General features: G+C 31.7%; 1 protein-coding gene across 1 annotated transcript; it reads left to right on the top strand.

Moving 5' to 3' along the window:
- The first annotated feature begins 9,188 nt into the window (after positions 1 to 9,188).
- Positions 9,189 to 18,426, top strand: LOC123899407. Its single transcript, XM_045950519.1, has 9 exons — positions 9,189 to 9,280; positions 9,513 to 9,592; positions 9,811 to 10,027; positions 10,934 to 11,136; positions 11,239 to 11,683; positions 11,782 to 12,141; positions 12,219 to 12,397; positions 12,522 to 15,497; positions 15,694 to 18,426. The coding sequence occupies exons 3-9, from the start codon at positions 9,826 to 9,828 to the stop codon at positions 18,322 to 18,324; spliced, it is 6,996 nt and encodes a 2,331-aa protein (XP_045806475.1). The 5' UTR covers positions 9,189 to 9,280; positions 9,513 to 9,592; positions 9,811 to 9,825; the 3' UTR covers positions 18,325 to 18,426.
- Positions 18,427 to 23,472: the final 5,046 nt, after the last annotated feature.

Below are 23,472 nucleotides of genomic sequence, written 5' to 3'. Positions count from 1 at the left end.
AGAAAACGAAACCATAACACGGCCGGCTAAAGTATGTGGGATAGTGGGAGACTAAAGTTTAGGGCACGCAAGGGGAGTGATGCAACTCTTTGTAAATTCATTTCCAACATTTTTATTTTATTTTATGTGGCACACTTGAATTTTTCTCACACTACATTCTCTCATGTTTAGTATTATTGAGTTTGGTGCATTGATATCAATTGTGAGTGGTCGAAATTAGACTCCGATATCGTGTTAGAGTTGACACCTAAAAGAGAGATCAGCTTTGATTGCGACTTGTGAGATGCATTTTGATATTATTGATCAACTTCGAGTTTACAAACAATGAGCTCACCGTATATATAGGACATATCTAGTGAGAATGTTTATTACTTTATTTTATATGAGAATGGTAGGAATGATTATTATCTTTTAATCAAAATCCAAAGGTTAAGATTCAAAGTCCATACATGTGTTTCAAAGTAGTTAATTATTTTTCCTAAACCTTTTATGAGATATATGTAAGGTTAATAAAAGACAAAATATAGATAGAAATATTAAGTGTAGAAAAGACTAAATACCCTACATAATAGTATAATTATACACTTAATATTTCTATCTATATAAGAAAAAACACCATGTTCAAATGCGTGTAAATCTAGGTGGTATTTACCACTTCGTCTTCCGAAAAAAAAAAACTCAAAATCGATCATTAAATATAAATTAGAATACTCAATTAATTAATCTATGTTCTTGACTCTGTCAAAAAAAATTTAATATGCATATAACATACTCCGTCCCAAAATATAAGCAAAAATTGGTCAATGAAAGTTGATGTATTTGGTTTAAAATTTAGTCCAGATACATTCACTTTTATTGACCTCCTTTTGCTTATATTTTGGGACGGAGTAGTATTTCAAAAATGTACTGTATAATGTGACACAAGTGGTAGATACTTGAGTCCCTTTGATCTTGGGTTCGATTTCCGACCGGTGCATATGAAGAAACATTTGTTGGAAGAGATCGACTCCTTAAATGGATCTCGGTTATCTTGAAGAGATTAATCTCTTCAGTTACGCGCGGAGGATACCTTTGGTTTTAAAAAAAAATGTACGACATATGTAATAATATGTATATGTGAATAAAACCCAAAAGTTTTCATAAAACTCTAGCACACTTTATTTTTGTATTTCTGGTAAGATTTTTCTTTCTTTCCTCTCCTTGAAACCATAGATTCAAATCCAATAATGGAGACATTGTAGGTTTTATCTAATGACAAACACAATCATCAGAATCTGATTGTGTGAGACACCATGGCATGATGCAATACTTTGTACCCTTTTGTTAAGACTAAATCAAGTACAATTTATTTTTCCACCATCTGGTTCCTAGGAGAAGGGGTACCTAGTAGTCCAGAGTTTGTGGTGAGTTCTGGCATCAAGTGGTTTCAGTCATTTCCTAAATGCAGTTGCGGGGGATCGAACCGTAGTCCTCCCTATCAAGTCCAACGTCAATCAGCACTGAACCAACTAACATTTGATCAAGTACAAAATTTTATATTCATCATAGAAATGTCTCTTTCACTAAAAAGGTAGTACAAATAATTTTTAGGTATATTCTTGTTTGAGTCATAACGAAAATGAAATCATAACGGCCTGCAAAAGTCTGTGGGAGACTAAACTATACTACGTACTTACTGTTTTAATCAAATAGTTAACTCATATAAACATGCATAATCATCATTATTATTTGACTTGTTAATATAATGTCAATGTTTTTCTAAAAAACATTTTCATTCCACCCAACAAAAAATTGGTTATAAGAGTTTACTTTAATTTTATACATTTGATATGTCCAGTTACAGTTTAGCAACTAAAATAATCCCATAAAGGAAAAATCAACTCTAAAGCTACAAGTGGGAAAAAAAAAAGTACCTCTGTATGATACGTAGGTACATTACATTGTATCCCCTGTATTTTTAATTTCTCTCTTTATTTTAGGGCTAAATAAAAAAATTGACTAAAACAATATTATTTAACTCTAAAATAAAAGGAGGAAAATTGAAAATATATCATTTTATTTTTAGACGTTCTAAATTTTTCTTCAACCGATAGTTCTTCAAATATTTTCTATGAATATTTTTTGTTCCTATTTTTAAGTCAATTTTTTTTAAGTCAAATTATATGTACCCTGCTCATTTTTTAATGAAATTAATTAGCAGATATGTTTAGAATATATAATAATTTTTCTCAATTTTTTAACAAATATAGTTTAAGAATTTTTAAGCGCTATGAGCTTAAAATTCATATTTTTTTAACTAAACAAACTTAATGCATTTCATTAATTATTAAAAGTTCAATATATAAATGAATAATATCAAATCTATGGAAACTAGTCAAATAATTGATCGCCCTAACTAAAGTGTGAGCAACCAAATTCAACTTAAAATTCATATTTAATTTATTCTTTTTTCAACTATTTTAGACCCTTGCAAGAGAAAATTTATAATGAACGAAACATAATTGTAAAAATAATTCAAATTTTAAAATATACACATGAGATGACTTAAAAGCAAGAGCCAAAATACTGACTGAAAACGTTTGAAGGACCACTGTTTGAAAAAAAAACAATAAGAGACTAATAACAAAATATAATATATTTATAGCCAAAAAACTTATTTAACATTTTATTTTATATATGTAATTATTTTTCCTACATATATGTGTTAAACATAATTTTGAGAGTACACCAAGAAAGATATGTCCATATTTTGTGTCCAATAGTGTTTTGAATATATATGACTGCATTTGGTGGTAGCTATAGAAAACAATAATGAAGAAGAAGAAGAAAAAAAATTAGAGGGTTTAGAGGTTTGATTATAAATTTATAATAAAAACTAAAGTATATATCAATTAACTAAATAAAAATTGTCTGAAAAACTAAATTAAGAGGTAGTTCAACATTTTAAAAATAAATAAATTATAGATGTCTTATTATTGACTCAAGGATTAGTCTCATTATTAATCTAAAGGACCTAAGCCTTGGAGTCTTGGAGATCTTAATTACAGTTGGTTAGATGGGCAAAAAAAAGCAAGTACGAAATTAAAAATATATATGTTTTTATCTAGCAAATTCCAAATTGACTAGAAAATGAGCCAAAAACTTCGAAGTTAGAATAAATTATTTTTTTGGTAGATATACTCATTGGTTGTTTTCTTCGTATAGTGTGTGTATTTTAAATAATATATGATCAACTTAATGTTAGAATATTTTCTAATATTTTGTGGGCTGCAATCAATTGTGGCTTTTGGTTTTAATAAAAATGGGTTGATGTTGTTGTGATCCATTTGATGATGCTTAAGCCCGATAATTGTGATCAGTAATAATGGGCTGAAACACTAATTTTGATTTGTGTAGAAACAAAGTGTAGGCCCAACTCTAGAGTCCATGATGGGTGGTACTAGGGTTGTTATCTTATAAATAGATAGGCTAGGTCCCCTTTGCCGTCACGTTGTCAAGCTTGCATAAGTTGAACGCTCATTTGTTGTCTTCCCCATCAAAGACCTCAAAGACGGGAGCATGTGATTAGGCAGAGGAAGACCTTGTCTAGTATATCGATGTTTTCGATATTGGTGCGCTTCCGGTAACGATGGTTTGTGATTATGATTATCAAGTAAGTGTGTTCTAATTTCATATAATATATCGATCTCTAAATTATTAATTATTACATGTGGTATCAGAGCATGATATTATAGTTGAGAAACTTTTATTCCGGTAGTATTTGTTTTTGGATCAATCATGTTAATTTTAATTTTGGCCAGACCTAAAACTTTTAATTTATGGAATTGTGCATTCATTTGACTGTTATTCAATCGCCATTTGATAAGGAAAAGGTTGTGCCCTTTTTTCAACTATGATCGAATTATCAAAGATTACAAAGTTTTGGAAATTATTTTATTTGTTTCTTCATTAACCCAGTACCACTACGTGACTGATCATTAGCATTATATTATGATATATCTAATCATTCATATTGGTTTTCACAAATTTTGCAAAGCATATTTGTCCATTATGGTTCCAGATTTTGTTTTAAAGGGTAACTTGGAATATGTTTGAGTTCAGTTCAGGTCACTGAAAACATTAAACCGTCATCGTTACTTCTTTGCTATAATTAACCTTTGCTTCGCTTTTATTTTATTCTAAATCAATTTTAGAATTTGTGAGGCAAAATTTGGATTTGAATCTTATGGTTTTGTTGAAACAATAAATTTTAATTTGGGGTTTCCTCCACTATCAATATTTACTTGTTTAATTTTGCGATCACTGTTGGCTTTAAGATGAGAAAAACAAATAAAACATATTTTCTCATCTTAAATTTTTATTTTCCGGCTATTGATTATCAAGTTGGGTTTTGATCTCAATTTTGTGATAGTAAGTTTTCTGACCTTGCAATTAGTAGGGTTTAATGTTTAACTTTGGGAGATATAAGAGAGCCTTATATATATTTAATCATTGAGAAAAATAATTTTTAGCCGTGTTTGGTTTTTTCTGTTTTTCGGCTCTTATATTTTTATGAGGTAATTTTCCTTGGTATTGTGCAGTTTACTTATATGTCTACATATATTGCTTCAGTATTTCTATACAGTTGTTATACACAATACCATAAATCTTATTCGATGTAGCCGGTTCTGGTGGAATCAAATTTGGGATAAATTAACTATGCCATGGACACCGCATATATATTGTAGCTTTGTGTAAAAAATAAGTTGGTTTTTTGAGCAATTATTAAAGGCAATTGAAAATTGAATTATCTTTGCATTGATTTATTATTAGAATCTTTTTATTATGATATAACGGTTTACTGTTGATTTGTGAGTTGTTTGAGATGACATTGTCAAAGATCTTATCGTAAAGTCATCAATGCTCATCGACTCTATTTGCAAGGATGCAAGTCATACTCTTGGAGGTTAGTGGTTAAATTATTTATCCTCTTATCACTTATTATATAATTGCACATAAGGAGAAATTCTTTTAAGATATTATAGACTCCTTTTGAAATAATAAATGTGCAATTATATATGAAATTTTATTGTTATTTTCCAGAATATTCTAAAATTAGAAATCCTCTAATCATTGATTGATTTTTTGTTATATACTCCAATTTTTAAAAACTTTACTCTAATGAGTGGGAGTATTTTAAGTTTAATATTTTGAGAGTTCTATTCTGGATAAAATACAATTTTAAATTTAGTGTGACATTACTTGATATGTCTTTTGTGTGATAGAGAAGATAGTTGAATATTTGGTAATATATTTTAAAAATTTTGAATTATATTTCAACTATAATTCTCTATCAAGTAGGAGAGTTTTACATGTCAATTATTTATAAATATTTGTAGAGACTTACATTGAGGATTTTAACGTCCTATGGTATTTATAAAAGTTCGGGACTATTTGGTTTATATCCTCAATTGATTTAAAATTGAAGTCTCTTATTTTTCCGCTGCGTAAATTTGCATATATTATTATATTGAGTTGATTGTTTCACAGTAATGTTCTCTTATGAGTTGACTGTTTAACAGTAATGATCTCTCTCCCCAACTAAAGACATATAATTATATGTGAAAACTTTTAATTATTGATTCCTATGCAAGAGATTTCGTGTGTTGGTATAGGCCGTTACCGCCAAAGTGGGATCGCTTATATTGATTGATGAGATTTTCTTTGTAGTTTGAGGAATGGTTTTAATTATAACATGTAATTTTCTGCCCAAAGGTGATTATTATATGTTACGATTAAAAATTAATTTGAGATGAAGTTATTGGAGCATGTATTGATCGGAGGAATTTGCCTGCCTAAAGGTGACAACTTTCAAAGCTCAACGTATACTCATTGATTAACTCATCTGAGGTTTTGACTAGGGTTTTTATCCTTAGTGAGTGCATTCTGCCCAAAGGTGATTGTACCATTATATTGGCCTCATTGTGATAATTTCTTAATTTTGAGCTATATCTTGCCCTTACGATAATTTATTGATGAAGTTTTGACTGAGGCATTGACCTTAGTTTGCGTATTCTGCCCAAAGGTGACTACACTATTATATTGGCCTCTTATGATAATACTAATCCAATTTGGTTTTGATTCAAAAATGAATTTCTCCACTTATAATTATGTTTCCATTGAAATGTTGAACATCTTAAAAATTATAAGAAATGGAAGCAAGTATTGGAATTTTCTTTAAAAATTGTGAAGGAACGTTTGAATAAGTGGGAGTTTTAATATACCACTTGATTAGTGGGAGATAACTTATATTCTTTTGATATGCTTGATTAGTGGGAGTTTGAATTTTATATTAACTCCTTTTATAAATTTGAAATTATTTGAAATTTGAAATAAATAAATATTATAGCTTAGTGTTGTTGGGATCACTATGCCGGTGATCAACACTATTTTGGAGCTGAGGCATTATGTGTAAACATAAACAAATAAATTAAGCTCAGTGTTGTCGGGATCACTTAGCCGGTGATCAACACTATAATTGGAGCTGAGGCATTATGATATCTTAAGAACCATGTAATTTCTCTGGCTTTGAGGCATTTGAGAGAAATTATGTCTAAAATATTGAAGCTCGATGTTGATTAGATCATTATACCGCGGTAGTCAACATTGTTTTGGAGCTTGGACTTGTGGTATCTTATGGATCATAAAATTTCTCTGGCTTTAAGGCATTTGAGAGAAATTGAGGACTGACGAAGAAAATGATAGTATGGTTGAGATCACAGACATATCATTTTCTCGCTACACTCTACACAAATGACTAGTCGACGGAGTTTGGTGGTATTTGTAATCATGGAAGGTGTTGTATCGATAATGATATAATTACCGCTATGATTCGATATCATTTAACTTTTGTTGGACGGAGTCTTAATTAGATGTTGCATCTTGGGATCAATGTGGCCACGTTAATAAATATGTTATCAACCCGAGAGTCATTTTCAAAGTGTTTTCTTTAAATTAAATATACACAATTGATTTTGCCCAAGTGGGAGAATGTTAGAATATTTTCTAATATTTTGTGGGCTGCAATCAATTGTGGCTTTTGGTTTTAATAAAAACGGGTTGATGTTGTTGTGATCCATTTGATGATGCTTAAGCCCGATAATTGTGATCAGTAATAATGGGCTGGAACACTAATTTTGATTTGTGTAGAAACAAAGTATAGACCCAACTCTAGAGTCCATGATGGGTGGTACTAGGGTTGTTATCTTATAAATAGATAGGCTAGGTCCCCTTTGCCGTCACGTTGTCAAGCTTGCATAAGTTGAACGCTCATTTGTTGTCTTCCCCATCAAAGACCTCAAAGACTGGAGCATGTGATTAGGCAGAGGAAGACCTTGTCTAGTATATCGATGTTTTCGATATTGGTGCGCTTCCGGTAACGATGATTTGTGATTATGATTATCAAGTAAGTGTGTTCTAATTTCATATAATATATCGATCTCTAAATTATTAATTATTACACTTAAGACCAAAAATATAAATAATATAAGCTGAACCTCTGATACCTATACTATAGGAAAGACAAAAAAATACAAATTAAAATAATGGACATTTCGTCATCACAAAGCTTCGAAAATTCCGTTGTTAAGCTTCAATGAGTAATAATAATCGATAAATAATCACATTGTGATGATTCCGAATCTTTATAAAGCATATAACACCGCGGTAAATCTTGTTTGCATATTGGATCACAACATGATATTAATTTTTTTACTCATAAATTTGACAAGAAAAATCAATAATATTTTGAATTCTTATTGACTAATGTGGTTAATTAAATCTGATTCGTAGAATACAAGATCGAGCTTATCGGCATTGATTGGCAGGCTCAGTTTTAACATACAAATCTTCAAAGTATCTTTTTGATAACATATTCACGACTTACATGCTTAAGAATATGCCCATAGTTTCGTAATTTTTTTTCTTAGGCTTTGCCCTCTATATCCAAAAAAATAATGATGTGTTTACGACTTTGATACCACATTTTTACTCAAAATTATATGCATTGAGGATGAGTCACATATATCATTTATTTAAATCCTTTATAGTCTATATAAGATACTCCCTCTCTATTACTTCCTCCGTGACACTTTATAATCAAAAATCTACTTTCTAGATTCATTGTATATTTAATGAATTTGGTCTAAATATTAGACCAAATTCATTAAATATACAATGAACCTAGACAATATATTTTTTCTTATAAAGTGTCATGGAGGGAGTACATTATAAGTCACTTTGTCATTTTTACGTCTATTAAGAAATGTAATTAATATTATACGAAAAAGAGAAATTGTGAGTTGATTTACAAAATCGCCCTTCATTTATAATAAAGAAAAAATAAATTAAAAAATTGAAAGAAATTGAAAATTGAGTAAAAAATAGTAAGGATATAATATAAAATGTTTAATTAGTAATATAAAACTACTTATAATTTGATATAATTTTTTCTTTTTCAAAGTGACTAATTTAATACGAAGGTAGTAGTAAATCCGTCAATGTTTATGTAAGATCAACCCTCATAAATGAATGAATTCCTACTATCCGTCCATGTAAGATCAAAACCCCATAAATGATCAACCCCTCATAAATTAATTCCAACCATATGATTAGTATCCGTCGATGTAAGATCAACCCCTCATAAATGATCAACCCTCATAAATGAATGAATCCCAACCATATGATTTAGTATCCATTCATGTAAGATCAACCCCTCGTAAACTAATCGTTAGTTGGTTCAGTGGTGATTGACACTGAACTTGGCAGGGAGGACAACAGTTTGATCCCTGTAACTGCGATATCGTGAAAAAATTGGAACCAATCGATGTCAGAACTGACTCCGAACCAGATTAAACTGACGGTGATTTAGTTGAATGTGTTTGTACTTATGTAAAATATTTTGATCTAGCACGTTAATGGTCAACTATAGACAAATTAAGATGAGTTAAAATTAAAAATGTCACCATCAGACGGATTGTTCCAAGGTAATATTCTTAGATAATCCTAAGTTGTTGGCATATGCTGGATTCACAGTAAAACTCTAGGACTTATCGAGGACCAGGTAAACGATTGTCACTACTCTATATATTTTGGACTTTTATAATCGTAATTTAACACTTCATATATATTATATATATTACACAACTGAGCTCAGCAGTTTCATTCAGATTTTGCTTAATTACATGCCATTTGGCATTCACTAAGATTAACCAAATTAATACTATGTTTCATCATCACTAAGGTAACTCTATAATACAACTTAATTACTTCTCTTTAAAGCTATCTTTTTTTTCATGCTCATAATCATTTTTGATAGCTTTGATTCATATTTCAAAACCAACATGTTTCATCTTTGGTTTGAGAATCTGTTTGATATTTTCTCACAACATAAACATTTTTGTGAAACTATATATCATGCATTATTTACATTAAGATTTCAAGAGTTTATGCTGATAATGATATTGCAATCACAGAAAGTGTTGCATGCAATGCTACTAGCTGATTAAGTTATCATCAAGATTGATAATACACTACACACTTCTCATCTCAAAAGGTACATATATCAAGATTGATCATGTCTTTTTGAATTGCTATGTTTAGCTTATTTTCATAAGTTCTTCAGGATAGTTTATGATAACGGTTTATAGCTTATATGAAAACAGTTTGACTTTATACATAAAGCACTTACTATATGATAAGCATTTTATACTTTAAGAGCTTAATTAAGCTGCTTATCAAAACATTTAGTTCAACAGCTTTCACTTGGTGCAGGTTTTGAATTCAGAAATGGATCCTGAAAGATCAATAGAGGAGCAATTCTCCAAGCTACATCCTACCTTGGCAGTAAACACCAGAATTGGAATAGTTGGTGGTGGTCCAAGTGGCATATCAGCTGCTTATGCATTGGCAAGGCTTGGTTATAATAATATCACTGTCTTGGAGAAACACCATGCAGTTGGTGGCATGTGTGAATCAGTAGAAATTGAAGGTACATACACTAACTATATACCAGAATTTCAATCTCTATTTAGCTGATTCATTTGACTATGAACTTAACTAAAGTGATTTTTCAATAATTTACTCCCTCCGTGACACTTTATAAGGAAAATAGTACTGTTTAAATTCATTGTATATTTAAGTTGTTTGGTAAAATTATAAGCTCGTAAGCTACTTAAAATAGCTTCTAGAAAATAAGCTATTAGTCAGTAAAATAAGCTATAAGCTCGTGATGAAAAGACTGTTACCAAACAGGTCTTTTAGCTTAGCTTATAAGCTATAAGTCAGTTTCTTAGCCTCCAAACAGACCCTTAATGTATTTTGTCTATAATATAGACCAGATACATTAAATATACAATGAACCTAAAAAGTGCAATTTTGCTTATAAAGTGTCACGGAGGGAGCATAGATTAACTTTTTAGATATTTTTTTAAGAAAACATAAGTTACTTTTGTGTCTGTTTACCATAATAAAAATCAGTCATAAAGAATAATTTTCAAGGTAAGCTACTCAAAGCAACTTATCATTTGAATTTTAGATTATCATTTTTTTTATTAATTTGTAACAATAGATAAACACTCTTAAAAGGTGATTTTTTTATAAAAAGAATAAACAATCAATTTAGTCTCTAAACTATCATTTTCTCCAATTTAGTCTCTAAAGTATATAAAAATAATAAGTAGTCCCTAAAGCATATAAAATCCGTCAATTCAGCCCCTAAAGTATGGGAAAATCCGTCGATTTAGTCCCTAAAATCTTAGTAGAAACAAAAAAATTGACAGATTTTATATAATTTACAGACTGTCTATTATATTTATATACTTTAGGGACTAAATTGATATTGAAAAAAAAATTACAAAAAAGTTGTAATAAACATGTCTTAAATATGTTTATGCAGGAAAAGTTTATGATCTTGGTGGGCAAGTTCTGGCTGCAAGCAGTGCTCCTGTTATCTTTCACTTGGCAAAAGAGACAGGTTCTGCACTAGAAGAATTGGACTCTCACAAGCTTGCTGTCATTGACACTTCCTCAGGAAAATACCAAGATATTAAAGTTGCCGATGATTATGTATCTGTTATGTCACTTACATTGAAAATTCAAGTTAGTTTTCTGTTTATCTTTCACATAAAGAAAATCATTTAGTTCCTATGAGTTGACAATTGAAAGTTGAACGTATGTTAATTCTTCTTGTGCTATTAACAGGAAAAGGTGAAGAATTCTGGTCGTTTTGGGGTCCACGCTGTCAGTGAATTTGCCGCGGACTTAACTCCAGAATATCTTGAGAGTAATGGACTCAAATCAGTTCCTAAATCTGTTGCTTATGGTTACACAGCTTCAGGATATGGATTCATACAAGACATGCCTTATGCTTACATTCATGAATTTACCAGAACGTCTATGGCTGGAAAAATTCGAAGGTTTAAAGGTGGATATACAAGTCTTTGGCAGAAGATTGCAGAGTCACTTCCTATAAAGCTTCATTGTAACACTGAAGTGTTAACAATAAGGCGGAATTCTGACAGTGTTGCTGTTAATGTCAAGAGCTCAAATGAAATTGAAACTATGGAATTTGATAAGATCATTGTCTCTGGTAACTTTCCATTAAAATATGGAAGAACTTACAGATCAGTGCATTCAACTTCCACAGGTATGTAAACTTCTAACTAACTGCTCCGTATTTACGTGTTACTTTTGTTGATTGCTTCAGCTGTATATAGATACCTGATGAGGTTAGTCTTATGGCAGATAGCGAAGAAGAAGTGATGGATGCTAGTGACATTGAAAAGGAGATATTCAGCAAAGTAGAGACAAATGACTACTACACCACTGTTTTTAAGATCAAAGGGCTGGATCATATGCCAGTTGGATTTTACTATTTTAATGAATATATGGAAGATCCATGTACGATCGGAAATCCAGTTGCCATGCAGAAGTTTTACGCCAACTCTGATATATTCTTGTTCTGGTCTTATGGCAACTCCTTTGATATTAAGGGACCAACTATCACTGAGCTCGCAATCAAGGCAATAGAAGCCATAGGGGGAGAAGTTGAGAGCTTCATTCTTCAGCGTCGCTTTAAGTATTTCCCTCATGTTAGCAGCCAAGGTATTTCATTGATTTTTAAATTTTCACGTTCACACTTTCAAGTAATAAGAATGCTAAATTTTCAAGTTTGAATACAGATATGAAAAACGGGTTCTATGAAAAGTTGGAATCAGAGCTCCAAGGTTCAAGGAATACTTATTATGTTGGTGGACTTATGGCATTTGAGCTCACAGAGAGAAATTCATCTTATGCCATGGCTCTTATGTGCAAGAACTTTGCAAATAGAAGTGATTTGCCAGTGTTTCCATATACTAAGGTGATTTGGCATTTATATATTGTTCTGGTATTGATTTTGAATAATCTGGATTTCTTAGTGATTTTGTGCAGTCCTATTTTCCATATATATAAAGTACTTACTAAAATCATGTCTTCTTATGCAGAGTTTGTTTCCTTTGCAAACTGAGTTTCAGAGAAAGGAACCTAAACAACTAGCTGAATTGCCTGGCGTGCAATTTCCCGATTTGCCGACTTTGAATAGCTATTTAAAGCACTGGGGAACTCATCCAGTCACTCAAGACAGAACCCTTTATAGTTGGATAAATGAAGAAGGGAAGGTGACAGGTAAGAGGACATATAGAGAACAACATTTATATGCCTCTTGCATTGCAAGTAAGCTCTTAAAAAGCCAAAAGCCAGTTATCAAGCCTGGCGACAAGGTTCTTCTAGTCTACGTTCCTGGACTAGATTTCATCGATGCATTCTTTGCATGCTTAAGAGCTAAAGTTATACCAGTCCCAGTTCTTCCCCCAGATCCCATGCAAAGAGGTGGACAAGCACTTTTGAAAATTGAGAACATTGCCAAGTCGTGTGGCATAGTTGCAATTTTATCAACAGTAGCTTATCACTCAGCAGTCCGAGCAGGTTCAGTGAAAAACTTTATCACATTGAAAAATGGGAAATCTGCAGCTCGGTGGCCGAATCTTCCATGGTTGCACACTGATACTTGGATCAGTAATTCAAGAAGTTCTGCGATGGAGGATTTATACGGTGATCAGTGTGAATCTCAGCCTGCTGATATATGTTTCTTGCAGTTTACCTCAGGCTCGACCGGTGATGCTAAAGGAGTCATGATCACCCATGGAGGTCTAATTCACAATGTAAAGCTGATGCAAAGAAGATACAAGAGCACCTCAAGGACTGTACTAGTGAGCTGGCTTCCTCAGTATCATGACATGGGGCTGATCGGAGGACTTTTTACAGCTCTTGTTAGCGGTGGAACTGCCCTTCTGTTTTCACCAATGACATTCATCAAGAAACCACTCTTATGGATAGAAACCATGAGCAAGTATCAAGCAACTCACAGTGCTGGACCTAACTTTGCTTTCGAGTTAGTAGTTCGAAGGTTAGAGTCTGACAAGCATAAACTTCAGAACCTAGACCTTTCCTCCATGATTTTTCTTATGGTTGCTGCTGAACCAGTGAGACAGAAGACTCTGAAAAAATTTCTTGAGCTAACCGGTCCTTATGGCCTGTCTCAAAAGGTGATGGCTCCTGGATACGGCTTAGCAGAGAATTGCGTGTTTGTCAGTTGTGCATTTGGAGAAGGCAATCCTATTCTTGTTGACTGGCAAGGACGAGTTTGTTGCGGATATATTCATCCAGGGAGTGCAGATGTTGACATCAGAATAGTTGACCCAGATGGTGGCGAAGAGCTTCAGGAAGATGGAAAAGAAGGAGAAATCTGGATCAGTAGTCCAAGTGCAGGAATAGGATACTGGGGGAAGGAAGAATTGAGTCAAGCAACTTTTCAAAATCAGCTTCCGAACCATCCTAGACGCTTCTACACAAGAACTGGAGACTTGGGAAGGATAATAGATGAAAAGCTATTCATCACTGGAAGAATCAAAGATCTTATAATTGTTGCTGGAAGAAACATCTATTCCTCAGATGTTGAAAAGACGGTTGAGAGTTCGTCTGAATTTCTCCGTCCAGGATGCTGTGCTGTCATTGGTGTCCCTGAAGAGACTTTATCGGCCAAAGGAATTTCCTTGCCAGATGGTTCTGATCAGGTTGGTTTGGTTGTGATTGCAGAACTGAGGGATGGTAAACCAGTTAGCAAGGATGTGGTTGAAGGTATTCAGGCTCGTGTGGCGGAAGAACATGGAGTCAATGTTGCTTCTGTCAAGTTGATCAAGCCTAGAACCATCAGCAAAACAACATCAGGAAAAATTAGAAGGTTTGAATGTCTCAAACAGTTTGCAGATGGAACACTGAATTTGGTACCACAACCAGTTCTGACAAAGAAAACACTGGTAAGGTCATTCACTACAGGAACATGTAAAGAAGGAAGAACACCCCGGGCACGGCTAGCGAATAGTACACCTATAACCAGTCCGAGAATCAGTAACAAGGAAATTATGGAATTCTTGAAAAGGCTTATTTCTGAGCAGGCTGGAATCTCGGTAAGCAACATCTCTGTCACGGACAACATGTCAACCTATGGAATGGATTCAATCGGTGTGGTTAAAGCAACTCAAAAACTCTCAGATTTCCTTGGAGTTCCAGTTGCAGCTATAGATGTTTTCAGTGCATCCTGCATTCAAGAATTGGCCAACTTCTCAGAGAATCTTCTATTGAAGTCACAACCTCACCTTATCAGCAATCCATCCTATGCTCCGGAAGCTGAAACTGAATCTACTGAATTTTTTGTGGATGTGTCCAACTCTCACCGGTGGAGTATATGTTTACTTCAACTCTTGGCACTTGTTTTCATTTCTATCCTTCTAGTTTCTCCTGCATATCTTTCCATCACTACTTTTCAAAGTCTCATCACAAGTTTCAATAAACCAGCATATGGAATTCCTTGGTCAAACTATATATTTTCACTTGCTTTGGCACCACTTTCTTGGATCCTTTGCATTGCTTCTACATGCATTTGCATTTCATTTTTTGGAAATTCTTTCTTGAGGCCAAACTATGCTCTTACTCCTGAAATGTCCATCTATTCAATAGCCTTTGTCAAATGGTGGGCACTTTATAAAAGCCAGGAAATTTCCTCCAAAGTTCTGGCTACACACCTCAAAGGAACAGTGTTTCTGAAGTACTGGTTTGAGATACTAGGTGCAAGAATTGGATCCTCAGTTTTGCTTGACACGGTTGACATCACAGACCCGTCTCTAGTTTCAATTGGCGATGAAGCTGTCATTTCTGAAGGGGTTTTGGTTCAAAGCCATGAGGTAAAGAATGGAATTCTAAGTCTCCATCCTATTAGGATCGGCCGGAATTCTTCCATTGGACCTTATGCTGTTATTCAAAAAGGAAGCTTTATTAAAGAAGGAGCTGAGGTACAACCACTACAAAAAGTTGAAGGAGGCCAACATGTTCTCAATCCTACAAAGCTTAATAATATTAAAGAGGTTAGTTCTGAGTACTAAAACATTTTATATTCTAATACCATGCCAAAAAAAAATCCTATTTATTTTTAAGTAATTAAATGTGAACACTGTCATGATTTATCACTCAAAACGTCATTCCATACAATAATTGTCCATGAATCATGATATATAAAATTTATGACACAGAATTTGAATAATTTTTTGTGGTTTGTTTCAGAATGCAGTGTTGCTTGTTACAACCAGCAAAACTGAGTCTGATGCTATATACCATTTTATGGGGATTTATCTTGTTGGCTTTCTAAGTTCCCTTGCTGCAGCTATTACTTACTTCATGTATACATGGTTCTTCCAAAAACCTGCTTCAATCCAAACCTTTTCATTTGTTTGCATATGTGGAGCCTTCCATTGGATACCATTTACTATCATAGCATATGCTGCCATGTTTTCTGAAGTTCCATCAAATCCATTTGCCTTTGCCATTTCATTCGCATGTGCATACTTGCTTCATGGTCTCATACTCACCACTCTCACCTGTTCTTTGACTTATTTACTGAAAAGTCAAAAGCAAACACACTTCAAAACATGGCTTAGAAACCAATTGACCCTTTCCTGCCACCTTAGATTTGCAAAGCTTCTCTCAGGAACAGAAGCCTTCTGCGTATACTTACGCCTTCTAGGAGCCAAAATTGGCAAGCATTGTTCCATTAGAGCCATCAATCCGGTTTCAAACCCCGAGTTAATGTCGATTGGTGACGGTGTTCATCTTGGTGACTTTAGCCGCATAATCACTGGTTTCAATTATTCCAATGGGTATACCTGTGGGAAAATAGAGGTTCAAGATAACTCAGTTGTAGGTAGTCAAAGCCTAATTCTCCCTGGTTCTCTTGTTGAAAAGAATGTCATTCTAGGTGCACTTTCAGTTGCTCCGATGAATTCTATACTCCATGAAGGTAGTGTTTACATCGGATCTCAAACCCGAGTTACGATGAGGAACTCAGGAAATGCTAGTTTTGATGAAAGAATTGAGGAGATGGACATGGACTACAAGAAAATAGTTGGAAATTTGGCTGCAAATTTAGCTGTAACAACTATGAATGCTAAAGCCAGATATTTTCATCGCATTGGTGTTAGTGGAAAAGGGCACTTGAAAATATACAACAAACTTGAGGGTATTCCAATGCACAAGATTTTTCACCCTGGAAAAAGCTACCCAATCATTGTGAGACATAGTAATAGCTTGAGTGCTGATGATGATGCAAGGATCGATGCACGTGGTGCTTCTTTGAGGATACTTTCAGATGAAACTGCTACAGATTCTACTAATTCTCTTCCTCCTACTCTCATTGACTTAACACTAAAAACAGGAAATGCATTTTATGCTCGAACTCTTGCTGATTTTGCAAGCTGGCTTGTGTGTGGACTTGCTGCAAGGGAAGAACTAGTAAAGGCTGCTCCACATGTCCGCGATGCAGTGTGGAATTCTCTCAAACATGCTGATTCATATGCTGAATTGCATTACTTCTCAAACTATTGCAGGCTCATGCGGTTTGAAGACGGACAACAAATGTATGTGAAATTCAAGTTAAGGCCTTATGACACAAACATCCATGAAGACAAAGGTAAAGTTATTCCAACAGGGATTCTTCCACCAGAGACAGGTGCAATTCCTAGAGACGAAAATGATTCACGTCCTTTGCTTTTCCTTGCCAATGATTTTCAAAACCGTGTCAGTTCCTCCAACGGAGTTTGTTATGTTTTCCAAATTCAAGTAAGACCAATTCCAGACGATGAACAAGGCCGCGAAATTGCATTGGATTGTACTAAACCATGGGATGAAAGTCAATTCCCTTTCATTGATGTCGGAGAGATTAACATCAATGAGAATCTTTCAATGGAAGAGTCACAAAAGCTCGAGTTTAATCCTTACCTCAAAAGCAATGAGTTGGATACAATTTCAGCTACTTCCAGCACACAAAGCGCTTCAATTGATCATGGCCGTTCACTAATCTACGAGATTTGTCAGCACGTCCGCAACAGACAGCCAATCCCAGAAGCTTGGAGAAACCTTGTACAACAATCCAATGTTAAAGTCGACTTGTCCTGTTGTCCAATGGCATCACCAGCAGCACCATTACCCGAAAAAGAACCACTCCTGAAGAAAACAACACCGGCATTAACATTGACAAGAACATGGTACCAAACATTCTCAGCACTCTTCATTCAGCCATTACTACAAACAGTTCTACCTCACATGGTGATTGCTTTATCAATTTATGTTCCTCTGAACTTGGTTCTTTATTTTAAGGATGTCAAAAAACTTCCACTACATTGGTTGCTTCCATTCTTTTGGATTCTCTCAGGTTTTATAGCTGCATTATCATGTGTTATAGCCAAAAGGGTCCTTGTAGGAAAAAGAAAAAAAGGTGAAACAATACCAATATGGAGTAAAAAAATAGTCTTTGATACAACATGGCAAGCAATAAGAACACTAATTGGTGATTATTTCATGGATATAACAAAAGGGTCATTTTTGTTTGTAATTTGGATGAAATTAATGGGTGCAGAAATTGACATGGATGGTACTTATGTAGATAGTAATGGAACAATGTTGAATCCTGAAATGGTGAAAATTGAAAGAGGTGGTTGTGTTGGAAAAGAAGCATTGTTGTTTGGACATATATATGAAGGTGAAGAAGGTGGAATTGTTAAATATGGAGAGATTAAGATTGGTGAAGATGGATTTGTTGGAAGTAGAGCTGTGGTTATGCCTGCTGTGGAAATTCAGACTGATGCTAATCTTTCTGCTTTATCTCTTGCTATGAAAGGAGAGATTATTAGGTCAAGATAGATATTTTAATGTTCATTTTATACATGAAAATGCTCACTAGAAAATTTATGTATTCTACTTTCTAAAAGTATAAATAATATTTGTTTTAATATAAAATTTACTTTTTTTTTCCTTTCTTTTTTAATTAGTGTCTGTCGATTCTATATATAAGAAACATATTATTTTTTGGATTTATTGTGAAATTAATGTATTTAAACAATAATATAGTTTAATTACATAAATTTTATGATGAATCTAAAAAGTTAAATGTTTCTTATATATAGAATCGGTCATCGGATATAGTATTAGTTTGCACCAGCTTGTGGTGTGTGTGTAATGTCACCTAATTTAACTGCTAGTACTAGTTTGATTTTTGTGATAGTAGATGTTATGTCAAGCTTTTTGATGATGCGATGTGATAGTATATGTCATCATATAATAATTGGGTTATTATTATAATTGTATATCAATATAAATAAAGAAAAAGTCTAATATATTTTATATTTTTATGTGGTTACTTTTGTAGAAATATTGTTGTTTTTAAAGTTTGATACAATATAAACCGATATGTTTTATCTAGTGATGAGAAATTTAGATAGTATGCATGATGTCATAGATTCAATCCTCATTGTTGACATTCTAAATCAAGTTTGATACAATATTAATTATTATTTTATTAAAGGTATCTTTAAATATTTTTGTAAAGAGAAAAATAATGGAATTAGATGATAAATGTTTATGAGATAATGATAAATCATTTTATCTAAAGTAACTAAAATTATTACTTGTGTTATTGTCAGATATTTTTATGGTTAGACTCTTCTTTTTTTATTGTCAAATTAGACTTGCATATACTTTAATGTGGCGATTTAAAAAATTGCAAATATAAACTCAGATTCATGCAATGCCATATAAGTAAACTTATATGTAATACCCACAACTAACTTGTAATCAACTTTTATTTCACACGCATATAGTTTGTTCTTATTGGTTAATGAAAAAATACCCCAAAATGATCGAGAGGTAAATTAAAAAAAAAAACCCATCAACTAAACTATAATTACAAAATAAGTTATTAGTTGTTTCTTTATACGTGTAAACGAATGACACTAAAAGAACAACTATTTATTTAAGTAGGCAAATTAACTTCTTTCATTCATAATAACATTCACAATACACGATAGTATATAATCAAACTCATGGTGATTTGCAAAAAACAATGATGCTCTAGCTAACAAGGAATTTTGTAACAACAACTAAAAAGAAGTGGAAAGACTATATCTTTATTGTTCTCTCTTATTATGATAAATAAATGAGACATAGAAAGGGATAGATAAATGAGAAAACGAGACATTCACTAATAGTGTAAAACTATTTTACACCGATATTCAATATCAACTATATATTCCGCCAAATCATCTCTCTACACTCCACTCTGATGATATGATGTGGAGGTATAATTGATTCATATTGGACATTTATGTAAAAATATTTTACACTGACGTAATGTGTCCATTAAATTCTAAATAAATATGAGAAATTGGATATGCGGCGATTGTGTATAATAATTTTACACTATCATATCAACTGTTTATTCCGACAAATTATCTTACTACATCCACTTTAATTATATAACATGACAAAATTCTTAATTTCTATTGGATTACACTGATAAACATATTTATTAAATTAATATTGAGTCAGGATCCGTTGACACCAACTAGTTTGACACCAAATGTTACACCTCTCAATAACGTTTTAACCGATATAAATTTTATAAAATCCACCGTTAGATTGAAAGTTTACATCATATAGATCATTTGTGTAAAATTTCAGACAAATCCAAAATCATTTGATATGCTATTGAGACACATAAAGATTAACGGCATTTAAAAAAATACAAAAACCGTTAATTTTGATGTATCTCAATAACATATCAAATGATTTTGGATTTATTTGAAATTTTACACAAATGATCTATATGATGTAAACTTTCAATCCAACGGTGGATTTTATAAAATTTATATCGGTTAAAACGTTATTGAGAGGTGTAACATTTGGTGTCAAACTAGTTGGTGTCAACGGATCCTGACTCATTAATATTATATCTATATGTGTGAGGAGAGCATTATTCAAAGTTTTACAGCATCGGATCAACGATCACACTTGATTAGTGTAATACTTAATCTATTATAGATTCTAGGTGGATTAATTTAAAATTATAGTGTGGATAACTCAATTATGATGCTACAACATGATAGGCTAAAACTTTGTTGTATTCCACAAGTAATGACTCAAATAAGTGATGGAAAGACTCGAAAATATGCTTTCATTTTTTTTATCTTATCAAAATGAAAAGTAGGCTTTTTTTAGAAACCACAATAAAAAAATAGAAATATAAAAAATAGTATAAATGTTATAAACTAACGTAAATAGAGCAATAGTATAGATGAAGAAGAGAAAAAAAGAGAAAGAATAGTGTATGTTATTTACTACTAGGATTAAGGTTACATTATACTGATACACGATATCTATATATATGTAAACATAATGGGTCAATTACATGGGTCAGGACATCCACTAATAATATTCATAACAATAAACTTTTTATACGTCAATTTTAGATCAGTCATAACTCAATTTTATAAAATTGATTTATAAATTAAGAATTGTCTCCACTTATAAATATATTTTTGGGTTATGTTATAGCCTCACTTTTTTCCAACAAGTCTCATAGCCATTTAGGACACATAGTGAAAATGTGAGTCATATTGTCTCAATCCTCTCCGTGGTTTTACAGGATATGCACACTCTTATGATGTCAAACCTTTTATACGACACATTCAATAATTTTTTATTGGATAATAGTATTACAAAATCAACTGTTGAATTGAAATATATTATAAAATAGATCATATATATATATATATAATATAACATTAATCAGAAATCATTTGATACGTTGATGAGATACATTAAAATTAACGTCTTACGAACATTAAAAAAATGAGTTAGTTTTGATGTATCTCATGAACATATTAAATGATTTCAGATTAATGTCATATTTTATAAACATGATCTATCTTATAATATAGTTTAATCTAATGGTCAATTTTTTGAAGGAATCTAATGGTCAATTTTGTTAAACAATTATCCGGTAAATAATTATTGAATGTCATTGATCATATATATACACTCATGCAATTCACAGAATCAATCCACTACGTGATTCTTTTCACATACTCCTAGTCTACACTATCATGTGTCTTGCTAGTATCAACCTTCAAATCATACTCTAACTCTACATTTCATATAATGTGTAATCTCTTTGTTTTGCCACGTTTTTTTGGGACTGTATATACTGCCAAATATGAGGTCAACTCTCACTACCTTTAATAATCTCTCCCCTAACCTCTAAATATAGAGGTCTGGAATTCAAAGCTCTCTCCCAATATTTTGGCAGACCGTTAAGCAATGTAGTACCCTTTTACAACTTTAACAACAACAATGTCTAAATACATTATTTTTGTATATCTTTGTAAATAAAAAAATTAAAATAAAAAACTATTTTGATTATCTTAATCTCAATATACCATCATTTTTATGACTTTTCTCTTTCGTTGGAATCTCATTTTCCATTTCGCGATTATTATATGGGTCATGCTAAACAATTTCTCTGAGATATTAGTTAAACATATCAATAATAAATAAAATGAAAAGACAAAATCAATTGCAGGATAACATTTCTATATTTGGTATGTTTAACTAATGTCGCGGAGACACTTTTTATTTAGCATTTTCCTTGTTGGATGTCTTTTCATAAATATAATACTAACAAATTTTTTTATCTTATCAAAATGAAAAGTAGGCTTTTTTTAGAAACCACAATAAAAAAATAGAAATATAAAAAATAGTATAAATCTTTCATACATCAATTTTAAATCATAACTCAATTTTATAAAATTGGTTTATAAAATGAGAATTATCTCCACTTTTAATTATTAATGCAGAATTGTAAATAGAGGAATAACTATAAAAAATTCCACTTTCTATAAAATAAATAAACTGTTTATAATTGTTTGTTATTGTTGTTTCCTTTATTATAAAAAAAAGTATTCTAATAAATAAATAAATTGTTTATAAATATAATGAGTTGTTATTGTACCAAAAGTGTTGTTTCCTTTATTATAAAAAAAAGAGAAAAGTATTGTTTCCTTATGTGGACAATGAGTATTTTTAATATTTTGGTAAATGAGTATTTTTTATTTGTACTACCGGTACTACCATTATTATTAATTTTTAATACCATTATATTATATTATTATTAGTTTTTTTACAAAATTATTATTAGTTATTTACTCACATATTATTGTTAGTTTTTATTTTTTGAGGAAACGCATTTTTTTTATTGACTGATGTTCGTTTTAAATTAATTTTTTATTTGTACTACCAGTACTACCATTATTATTAATTTTTAATACCATTATATTATATTATTATTAGTTTTTATTACAAAATTATTATTAGTTATTTCCTCACATATTATTGTTAGTTTTTATTTTTTTGAGGAAACGCATTTTTTTATTGACTGGTGTTCGTTTTAAATTAATTTGCTTACTTTATTTGATAATATTTATGTTTAATTTTGTTTGAATAATTATATTTATATTTTATGAAATTATCCAAATTTAATTTTCGATATCATTTTTATCTATGCATGTGACGGAGGACTTTAGAGGTGCCAACATAGTTGTAATGTTATTTTTTTCTTGATGTCTAAATGCTTTTGGCCGGTAAAAAAAAAGAATAAAATAGGTGGTTGAACTAACTAAATAAAGGAAAACGATAAACAATAGTGTACATTCGGTACACTAGTTAATCATATTAATAAGAAAATTTTATCTTAAAATTTGTGTATTTAATATCCTAAAAATAGAATAAAATGTTAACATGTTAATACTTTCTATTTTTGGAGAATGTTAACATGTGCACTATAGGCACATGTTAAGGAAGCAAAAATAGAAAGTATTAAATGTTAATTTATGTATTTTAATTTGAGTCAGGATCCGTTGACACCAACTAGTTTGACACCAAATGTTACACCTCTCAATAACGTTTTAACCGATATAAATTTTATAAAATCCACCGTTGGATTGAAAGTTTACATCA

Source organism: Trifolium pratense, linkage group LG7 (assembly GCF_020283565.1).
Source record: "Trifolium pratense cultivar HEN17-A07 linkage group LG7, ARS_RC_1.1, whole genome shotgun sequence".
NCBI lineage: Eukaryota > Viridiplantae > Streptophyta > Magnoliopsida > Fabales > Fabaceae > Trifolium > Trifolium pratense.
Note: the sequence above shows the minus strand (reverse complement) of the source record. Positions and strands in the feature narration are given on the sequence as shown.

Bases quoted from the DNA above. Each gene is read 5' to 3' on its own strand.
- LOC123899407 (XM_045950519.1), top strand. From the start codon at position 9,826: ATGGATCCTGAAAGATCAATAGAGGAGCAATTCTCCAAGCTACATCCT. The intron at 10,028-10,933 runs GTACATACACTA...ATGTTTATGCAG, and splicing joins TGAATCAGTAGAAATTGAAG to GAAAAGTTTATGATCTTGGT. The intron at 15,498-15,693 runs GTTAGTTCTGAG...GGTTTGTTTCAG, and splicing joins AGCTTAATAATATTAAAGAG to AATGCAGTGTTGCTTGTTAC.